General features: G+C 47.2%; 1 protein-coding gene across 1 annotated transcript in view; it reads right to left on the minus strand.

Moving 5' to 3' along the window:
- Nucleotides 1–6,694: 6,694 nt before the first annotated feature.
- The window catches only part of LOC120421812 (zinc finger protein 91-like), a 5,645-nt gene continuing 1,563 nt past the window's right edge, over nucleotides 6,695–10,776 (minus strand). The window contains exon 3 of the mRNA XM_052706038.1: nucleotides 6,695–6,727. Coding sequence (XP_052561998.1) covers nucleotides 6,695–6,727 — 33 coding nt within the window. The remainder of the gene's footprint in view (nucleotides 6,728–10,776) is intronic.

Raw genomic sequence — 10,776 nt, forward strand, 5'->3', positions numbered from 1 at the left:
ATATACTCAAAAAAAGTTCAAAGCTTAACTAACTGATTTGGGTTGAATGCCCTTAAATTTCTACGAATTTGTACAAATACTTTTTAACCGCATTATTTTTCCTGAAAAACGAGTATATTTATGGCACCGTGCTGTGTGGAAAACAAACAGCTGTCACTTCCAAAAAGACTGACTGATTGTTAGGGTGTTTCATCAAAACAAAAAAGTTCTCAGAATCAGGCAAACCGAGGTTCCCCTAGTAGAGGATACCCATAGGGACTCTCATGCCAAATATCAGCCCATTTGGTTGAGAATTGGCCTGTCCCCAGCGGTTTAAAGTTTACATGGAAATTACTATGGGATTTTTGTGCTTTACGTTCAATCATTCCTACAGGTCTGGGGACAACATGGATTCACTCGGAATAAAGACAGGTGTGTAGGGGATGGTCCAATGAACAAATTCCAGAATGAATTAGGGTTGTCCGTTCTGTCCCCAAGGTGCGCATTGGATCGACGTCCGGTGTCTCCAGAATCAACGATTCACCCTTCAAATGTACGCATTGTCCTTAGTATGCTATGACGGCTAGGTGAAAATTACGACGCCCCATGTCAGACGGTGAACACGTGGCAGAGCATACACTCAAGTTTTGGCTCAGAAACATTCTTTAAAGTAATAAAATTATAATTATTGATGTTCCTGTAACAATTTGAACTATTCTAAATAACGTAACATGATGATTTTGTAATAATAATGCAATCGATGCTTCTCCACGTGTTCACCGTCTGACATGGGGCGTCGTAATTTTCACCTAGCCATCATAGCATACTAAGGACAGTGCGTACATTTGAAGGGTGAATCGTTGATTCTGGAGACACCGGACGTCGATCCAATGCGCACCTTGGGGACAGAACGGACAACCCTAATTCCTTCTGGAATTTGTTCATTGGACCATCCCCTACACACCTGTCTTTATTCCGAGTGAATCCATGTTGTCCCCAGACCTGTAGGAATGATTGAACGAAAAGCACAAAAATCCCATAGTAATTTACATGTAAACTTTGAACCGCTGGGGACAGGCCAATTCTCAACCAAATGGGCTGATATTTGGCATGAGAGTCCCTATGGGTATCCTCTACTAGGGGAACCTCGGTTTGCCTGATTCTGAGAACTTTTTTGTTTTGATGAAACACCCTACTGATTGTACACGCACACTCATAATCACTCAGTTTTCTTTAAAACTAAACCTACTCAGAAATAAAATGAAATTGGGGCATCTGTCAGAAATGAGTGGTATTCACTCAGATCTGAGTGAATTTCACACAGTTTTCGTTGCATTCTGAGTGAAAGTTACTCAAATCTGACAGATGCCCCAATTTCATTTTATTTCTGAGTAGGTTCGGTTTTGACGAAAATTGAGTGATTTTGAACGAGCGTGTATAAAAGTCCATATTGGCCATAACTCTAGCAAAACACTGTGAAAGAGCCAATGTGAGTTTGTAAACAAACAATCTTTCCTGCTTATCTAAATGTAAATATTTACTGACTAAAGCGGTGTATGCACTTCGGAAGGAATCGGTCAAGAAAAAATTCAAATGGGCAGCAGCGGCAGCGAAAGCAAGCCAGAGAGGGTGAAGAAAAGCCCCAAGAAAACGCTCCCTCTCCTTTGTTCTGCTGTTCGTAAAGCTGTTTCTTGACCCCTCTCCTTCCGATCTGCATACTAGCCTTAAGGCAGAAAAGACTACAGATTGGCAAGGCAAACAGATTGGCCAATGTTTGACAGATCCAAACGCGCTGGACACCAACCGCCCTTTACGCCCAGCAAAACTGGCAGTGTTGCAAGCGCAAAACATACGTTGCCAGTGCCAATTTATTTTGCATCGACCAATCTGTCTCCCTTGACAATCTGTAGAAAAGACTGCTTGTTTGCAAAAACCACGTTTGCCCATTAACATTGTTTTGCTTGAACTGTCAATTGTACACGTTGAAAGGAAATTATTGATCAAGAACTTATTTTAATCTTGTAAAATATGTGTTTTTTTTTTGGTTTATTTTAATTCTGCGTTTTTTTTCTTGCCTTGGTTTCGTGCACATCTGTCAAACTTACACGTTAAACGAAAAAAAATTTCAAATTGCACTCATTTAACCCAGCAAAAAAAATGTTCAGGTGATTCATTTCGAGCCAAATTCCTCGGAATTCGCCAAGAACTCACTCCGTTCTGGTGATTTCATGATCAGACCCACAAAGAACAACGCTGATGCCAGAAAGGGTGAACAAAAAGCATTAAAAAGTCTGAATCTCGAACGCCACACAACTTTGGGTGGTTCTTTCCGCAAGCAAAAAATCGAAACGAAACCAGAAATTCGCGAGCCGGCAGATAAAAATTAATCCAGTTAAAATTGATGGCAGATTGAAATGAAACTCATTAAAAATGGTTCCTTTTCGGCGTGGCTCGCGACGACTCGGCCGTAAAAAGCAGCAGTTTATTGGAGCCCGGGCTGCATGTGACCACGATGCACTTTTGGGATTATCACCCGCCTGCTGCGTTTTGGGTGGCGCATTTTTGCGCGACGCTGACCCAATTTTCGGGTAGGATAGGCTAGTAGGCCGTGATTTCGGGGGGTGGCTTTCACTTTTGGGGGCCTGATTGAGTCATTTTTTGGGTGTTCTTTTATTTCGAAAGGAGAGCGCGCTGCGCTGAGTGTTATTGTGGAGAAGGGACATTTTGGGCGCTGCGCAAAATTACTTCACGGTGGGTTGCTAATGAGTTTTATGCCAACATTTACTTTCGAACTGAATACAGTTTGTTTTTACGTGGCTTTTTTTTCGGGGGGAGGCGAATGCGCCCTGATGTGGAGCAAAAAATGGCCGTACGATTGTTACGATTGTGCGCGCTAATGGAGCGGATCCATTTGGGTTACTTGGCGTAAGAAGCTTAGCTGCTCAGTGGGTTTTATTTTTATCGCGGTAAATTCGGTAAAATTTGAGAAAATTTTGCGATTTTTCAGCTCTTTTTTGGTAATTTTGACAGCTCACACGGATAATAAAATGTGCTCATCTTTGATGATATTTGAGATGTGAGTAATAAGCGTGTAATTTGACAGTTCTTTACACGCTTAGTTAGTCAAAATAACAATTTAAACTAATTTACCTAATTCTCTGTTATAATTTAAAAAAGAAGCTCATTTATCGCTGAAACCTCAAGCTGTCCGATTAAACCTTCGCGATTGCCTCTGTTTACCAACAAAACGACCACCATAAAGGCTTCCCCTTAAAGGTCACCGTCTCAAGTTGCTACCGCCTGACGCGGAATCATCGCTCAACTCGCCTGACCACCACGGGTCTGTCGAAACTTTATGTGATGACCGCGGACCGTCAGCCCGGAGACGATTTGTAACCTCAAAAAAAAAAAAGCTAGAGAAGAGGAAATCTCATGTTTCGCAGCTCGTTCTCGCCGCCATTCTTATTCAAATTTTGGCCCCGCGCTAGCGGCTAGCGCGATTGTTATTAAGATATAAAATTTCATTTAATTAGATACAATTTAGTGTGTGTGCCGGCCGGCCACTCCTAAACACACAGTTGGGCGACCCCTCGCCTTTTTGACAGATCTCCGGGGGAAGTGTCATCGCGAAGTAGGCTGCGCGCGATCAACGAAAGATCGTCGGGGTGATGCATTGCTATCGAAAAGATATGCAAAGTAGGCTGCGACTGCGTGGGATGATTGGATTTGTTGTTTGTTGTCGTTGCTGTCGTCGAGAGTAGGTGGTTCAGGCGCGATCAAAGTAGACAGATTGTGAGAGGTTTTTTCCTAAGACATCGATACCGTTGAGGGGAGCCGGGTTGCTGCGATGATCTTTGCCGCCAAGACAAAGCGAGTTGACCTTTGCGGGGAAGCGACGATCGATAAGAGATGGGGCCTCGACTGTAGCTAGTTGAGAAGAGATCATCCATCTGGAACGCTACCAGCGTCACTTATCTACGCAGAGTTCAACGCCGGACGCGCGACTTTTGCAACACAACACAACAGGAAACGTTCTGATAAATGTAGCGCTGCTGGAATGTGGTGGTGCAGCTGTCAAATTAGTCGCGCCACCAACACAAACAAACCCGCAAACCCAGTTGCGCGCACGCAAATGTAAACAACGCGCCGTGACAGCGATCAAAGTAGGCGCGCGCGCAGCGCAGCAGAAGCAGATTTTTGATTTATTAGACGCCGTTACCATGGAAGCGGAGTCGGAAGAAGAAGAAGCAACGGGAGATGCGCTTCTAGGTTAGGAGCACTAACGCTCGTTGCGTTGCGGAGCCGCGTCAACAGGTGAATGAATCCGCCGCTGGCAGTGGGTCGTAAATTTAATCCGCAATGCTCACACGGATGGCTCGGATCTTACGAGGGCCAAACATAACCTCCTCATCGGGCCTTCGGGCGGTTGTTCGTTTCGTTCCTTTGCTGCGCAAAGCCATCATCATCATCGTAGTAAGCCGGTTTTGCCAGCAGCCTACCTACCAGAGCTTGGGTTGAAGGAATCTCTTCGCCGTAACTGTTCCGGGGTGAGTTGAGGTTAGATTTTTCCAGGTCTGGGAAAATGGCGCAGGCCGTTGCGTGTTACGCGCAGAGCTGGGTCACGGAGCGGCGATGACCTTCCGGCTCGGATTGGGGTTGTGTTTGCTTTCGAAAGCCAGGGTTTCCTCATTACAGACGTCGAAATTGATGCAGCAAGATACAGGAGGCAAGAAAAGCTGTTGTGAAGTGGTGACCTGCAAGGTTAGAACAACTCTGTTAACTGTCAAAATTAGGGAACGCAACTGTCAAGGAATCTGTCAACTCTGCTAAACCATGTTTTGTAAACAAAGAAGTTACTGTGAGTTTGTTGTTTATTCACTCCAAAATGAGCGTTTATCTTCATTCAACAGCAATTTCTCCTCTCTGTCAAAAGTAGCCTACTTCGCTGGCAAAACCAATATTTACCCCGCGCTCCAACACACTCTCTCTCTCCGGCTAATCACGCCAGACGTTGACCGATGACGCCTCGAAGAGTGCAAAAAGAGGGCTCCAGCGGATGCTTGGATCCATGCAAAAAAAAAGCAAACTATTTGAATCGCTATCGCACAATGTTGACTGAGAGACACTTGCTGCGCGATGCAATCGCGCTGAAAACAGGTTTGTCATCTGCGCGCGCAGCGCGGAGAGGAGAGCAAAACAAACCTGACGTTTAATTGTTGTTGCTTCCTTCTCGTCCGCGTGTGACGTTTTTCGACGTCATGTGGGATGTAGTCGTCGTCTGAGGGCAAACTAGAACAGATCATCGTTTGCGATTGAGGTTAGGTGCGGCGCGCGGCACAGCTGTGCCGCGCGGATGAAACAGGTTCAGACTTGTCTGTATCATCTCCGGGGCTTTTTTTTCTCACGTGTCCGCGTCGTTTAATTCGAACGATCGATTTGACGAGCGCGATTTGACAGCTACACAGATAGCGCCACAATCGTCGTTGGTTTCGTCGTGGTGGTAGTTTGTTGCCCGCCATGTTTCCATGGCCGGTTGTCATGGTGACGATGGGAAAAGAAGCCTACTTTTATGGCTACCGCGCGATCGGTTTGCTGCGATCGATCAGATTTTGTCGCCTTTAACCTCAACGCTTTGGTTTTTTTTCTTTCGAGGAAGGATCATTAAAGAGACCGGACTTTATCGCCATCGATAAATTCAAGGCTGGGCAGGGTGGTAATTAATTCTCAATTGTGAGTGTATTCCTAAATCACGCGCAGAACCGATCGACAGGTTGTTGATCCGGCCAAAGAGTTCCGAGAACATGCGGCGAAGCCGGATCAATTGTCTGGGAAAGAGACCCCAGCGCTAAGCTGATTAGTATTCCGGGCCCGTCCAACTGGACCCTGTTGTCTCATTAGAGCTGCAATTCAAGTTCAATAGAGAAAGAAGTGGTCAGAAAAAAACTATGTCGAACCCCCCGACTATTTACTCCAACAATGTAATTTGCATTTAAATTGTTACTTCACACTTGCACCGAGGAATTTGTAAGTAGCAGCAGGCGCTGGAAACGGCCTCGGACACGATTTTCCAATCGAAGTTGGACTTATTTTTTCGGTCATAAATTGTCATGGCTTGCTCGTGGAGTCGTCACCAGACCACGCTGTGTTGTTTTCGGGAGTCGTGCGTGCGGGAACGGTAATTTGGTAGCGTCGGAAATTTCGGAGTTGATTTAAATTCTGGCACACCTGACTGGAATACGCTGCGCGCGTAAGGAATGCAGGTTCTGCGTGTAAGATCGATGTGCTGACTCATCTGGATGGGTTGAGGGTTTCCCGATCACGGACGTCAGACTTGATATACCTGGTGCTGACGAAGGTATCGATTGAGGTGTTTTAGTGTTAAGCAGGTGAGTACGTGTTTCTTGGTGATGAGTGAAGCTGAACAACAGGGGTAAGTACATTTTGTCAACTGTCGACCTTAGGGACCAAAATTGTTAAGGAATCTGTCAATTCTGTCAACACACTTTTGTAAACAAAAGTTAGATTAGCTTCTGTTGCGTTTCGAGATTTTATATCTCCAAAGGATACATTTTTCAAACGTGGACTTTCCAAATCCCGCAAGGTCCCCCCAAAATGACCAGCGATTTCCGGCAGGCCGTTGCAAATACGGCCCCCGGTGGCAATCTCTCACGGGTTGACACCGGCCAGATGATCGCTATCGTGCGGAAAAACGCGATCAATCTTGGCAGCGGAAGGCCCCAAACCGCGTCTGGAGGTTAACAGAGTCGTGTGAAAATCGGGTCTCATTATGGCACTGCGAGAGAGAAAAAAGAGTCAAAGTCATTAGCGCGCCAAATTTAACCGCAAACGATAAAACAAAGCGCGTTGGGCGTCGTCGCGCGCTGTTGGTTCGAAATTGAATTAAATGAACCATAAATTCTCCACCGATTTAGCCTCACTTCCAGCTTCAGGAGACCCAATTAAGCGTGTTTGCATTGGGGTCCAAATATTGATCTTTCCAAAGCTCGAAAGAAAATCGAGAGCACTGCCCCCGGTGAATAATTTCCTAATTAGTGCTCGTCGTCTTCGCCCGCCGGCAACGGCGGTTGATCGATGTTAATGATCATCGAGAGAGTCTCTAGGTCCCACAGAATCCCCGCGTCAGACGCAGTCTTCGTCGTCGTTCAAAACGAAGTAACATTTCCAATTAAATGCGGACCACCGCCGCCGCCGCAGCCGGAGTCGCTGAGAATTTCCAGGAAGATATGACATCACCAGCGTTCGAACATCCGAAAATGTCGCCACCCCGTTAGCGGCGATCGATCGGCGCTCGTAAAAATGAAGGCATGAAGAACCGAGCAGCGAACTGAAGAGAGAGAGAGAACCCGAAGGGGTCGTAAAATAGCTCAATTAATTGTGTGGGGATCGACCGGCGGAGATTCTTTGTCAGCATCTCATTTGTGGCGTGATTGAGGTGGTTCGGTGGTGGGAGAGCAGCCATCGGAGGTTGTCACCGGGCAGACATCGAGGCAGGCCCTGGGGATGATTCGTCGATTGCAAGATTGATGAAGGTTGTTTCTTCTCGATTACGGACTTCAAATTTGAGGTACCCGCTTGCATTGATGAGTTGAGCGACTGTGCAGGTAAGTAGATTTGCAGCATGTTCCCGATCAAACGAATGCTTCTCAATAACGGACTTCAAACTTGAGGTACCCAACCCAGTTTGGCGAGTTTAGCGAGTTCATGCAGGTAAGTGTGTCTGTTGCAACGTATTCCCGGTAAGTACAACTCTGTCAATTCTGTCACCTCTGTCAAAAATCCAATCTCACCGCCCGCTGTTTCGGGTGATTCAGGCCTTACATCACGTAAGCAAGGTCAACAACGGGACCGCGGTGCGACATTTTCCACCCGGCGGCGGCCTCTCACTACGGAACAGCGCGCGCTGCAGTCACATTAAAATCGCCTCGGAATGACGTCGTGTGTGGCTTAGCACCGAGATATTTCCGAGGCCCGAGTCTCTCGTTGCTTTATTGACTCTTGAAAAATCACACATACTTAAAGCGAATATACCTGTAAGTTAATTAATAATAAATAAATAACTGTTTGTTTATTTAAATTACGTCGACCGCACCGCCGCCGTCTGCGACGACGACGGTCCAAGAACCGGTTCCTGAGCTCGGTGGGAATTTCTTTCACGTTCGATCAAGTTTTCGCTCTCACACCCATGCACCTTCTGGCCGGCCGGTCATGCAGGCTTGTGTCCCCACTGCGTGGTGGTGCACTTTGCGCGCCGATTTGCATATATCGGGATTAAATCACACACTCGTCGCTGCCGCCGTAAATATAAAGTTTATTCCGTCCGCGATCAATGTCAGGCGGCGTGAGAACTTGGTTTTTCGAGCCCCCGAAATTGACCCATTTTTTCGGCGGCGTCTTCACGCCACCTAATTCGCCGCCACAAATTTAATTAGTGGTGAGAATATCTTTACCTCACCACACCCACCGCCTGCTCTGATGGTCATTTTATGAATGGCGCGAGCGCAGTCGGCTGTGAGATTTCGTTACGACACAAAACGTTTACGAGTAATTTCCGGGGGGCTGCTGCGATGTGCTATTTTTAGGTCGCGCAATAATTCGGCGCTGACAGCCTACTGTCAGACGGCGACCGACCGACCGCCGCCGGTTGGCAGCTGCGCAAAGTTGGCACGAGTCGTGTGTGCAGAACTGATAAGGACCGCCAGCTGAATAGTAGGCGTTGAACGCGGTTTCGCGATAAAGCTTGCGAGGAGGGGCAGAAATAACCGTTTCTGTGTTGGGTTGCTTCTTCTTCTGGTGTTCTTCTGCTTTGATGGATTTCACCTTCTTTTTTTATTACACGTATGTGTCCAGTACACGCACTTTACAACAGCTTACATTGTGTCCGGGGTCCGGTGCTTTTATTGCCCGACGTTAAATTCCCCGAGCATGCTGGGAATTTCACAGCTTTATCTTACTTTTTCATATCTTTATCGTCACGGAAGGTACCGGCTTCACTGAGGTTCGTACATTGTTTACAAGCTAGTTGACAGTTTGTTGACAGATTTGAGTTGTACTCACCCTTGATTGTTTGTTGATTTGAATATAGCAGCTGTCAAACTTCTACAGATTCGCAGAACGTGAATAAATTTGTGACAGTTGTTGACAGATGACATTTTTGACATTTGATTGACAGATTGACAGAAGTGTACCTACCCAAAATCGACGAACAGCAACTTACCTCAAAACTCCAAGCACATCACTTTAAGATTCTTGCAGGAACGGGTACCTCGATGTTGACGTCCCTAGTTGGGAAACCCGCTTCCAGAAGTCCCGCTTTCCACTAGCTGACCGGCTTCGGTAAACGGCAACACGACACAAAAGTCGCGCCGGGTGTCCGCCCCGGTTTACGATCCCGACAACTCTATTGCTAGGCCTACTGTGGGACCACCCGGCGAACTACTACAACTCCCTGTGTCCGCGTCTGGGCACTGCTGCCATGGCAACGCAACCGACCATTTCCCACAATGGCAATTAAAGCGAATCGAAGAAGCGAAAATTAAGAACTGGTACTGGCCGCGGCGAGCTCCACTCCACCGTACAGAGAAGGAGAAAGAGTGCAAAGGGCCACTCATAACGCGACAATAAAGTAAAGCAAGCGTTAAATTACTTCTTCTCTTTCGGAAGGTGTCCCGAACGGCGTTCTCAAGAAGGGAACTTGCTCTCCTCCGGGCCAGCAACTCCCGCAGTGTCACACAAATTATAAATTCTACTGAAATGAGGTATGGCCATGTACGCCGTCCCGACCGGGTCCAATTGTTGCGCAATGATGCGCGACCAAACGCGGGGTGTTCCGACGCACCGCGAAGAACTTCGAGGTGGAGGACGAAGAAGGCGGGGAGCGGCGCAAAACAGGTATCACATTCCAGACGTTGGGCGAGAAAACGACCTGCAATCTCAGACACCAGACCGTCGTCGTCGGGAACTGGAACTGCGGTAACACGGTCGACTCCGCGGTCAGAACATAAACTGACATGAACATTTAAGCAAGCCATGACAACAACAACGACGACGACGACCGTGCCAAAACGAGCGTGGTGATGCGATATCGCATGGCCAGCTACGTCAACGGCGCAGAAAATCGGACGCGCAGCGATAGGGCTGTGCCGCGTGTACGCGCCCTTTCGCTCGATCAAGTTACCTCTTGGGGACATGGAAGGCAAAGAGACGACAGACACAAAATTTAGCGACTTTTCGTTAATTTTCCGTCACCGAACCCCGCGCTGCAGCGACGATAAAAGAGATTTGTGTAATCGTCGAATTTTCGTCGTCGAGAGCGAACGCGCTCCGCGATGACCCCGCCGCCGGATCGAATTTCGTCAAGTTTTATGGCGGTGTGAAAACGCTCGCTCGCGTGAGTTCCCGAATTTATGACACTGTGCAAGAGTGTGTGGCTTTTTTTTGCAGCACCCGCTGTGTCACGAAATTTCCAGTGTGTCAAACCAATAGAGCTATTAAATTCATCAATTTCAGTTCGAAAACCTAGAAAGATGTGGGTGGAGGCTGTTAGAGTTTGGCATTTTTAATGAGCCCCACTGCTCGTCACACATCAATCACATGGAAGTTCCACCCAAACTCCCAAAGCTCGGAAAGAAACCGAGCTGATTGATGAGAATTGATAAAGGAGGCAGGAGATCGTCGTCGTCGTCGTTTTTTCTCCTGTTGGGGTTGATTTACATTTGACGATGACGGCAGTTTGTAGCTATTTTGCTGTGTGTGACCCCGAAATCGAGCCGGTTGTCG

This window comes from Culex pipiens, chromosome 1 (genome assembly GCF_016801865.2).
Source record: "Culex pipiens pallens isolate TS chromosome 1, TS_CPP_V2, whole genome shotgun sequence".
Lineage (NCBI taxonomy): Eukaryota > Metazoa > Arthropoda > Insecta > Diptera > Culicidae > Culex > Culex pipiens.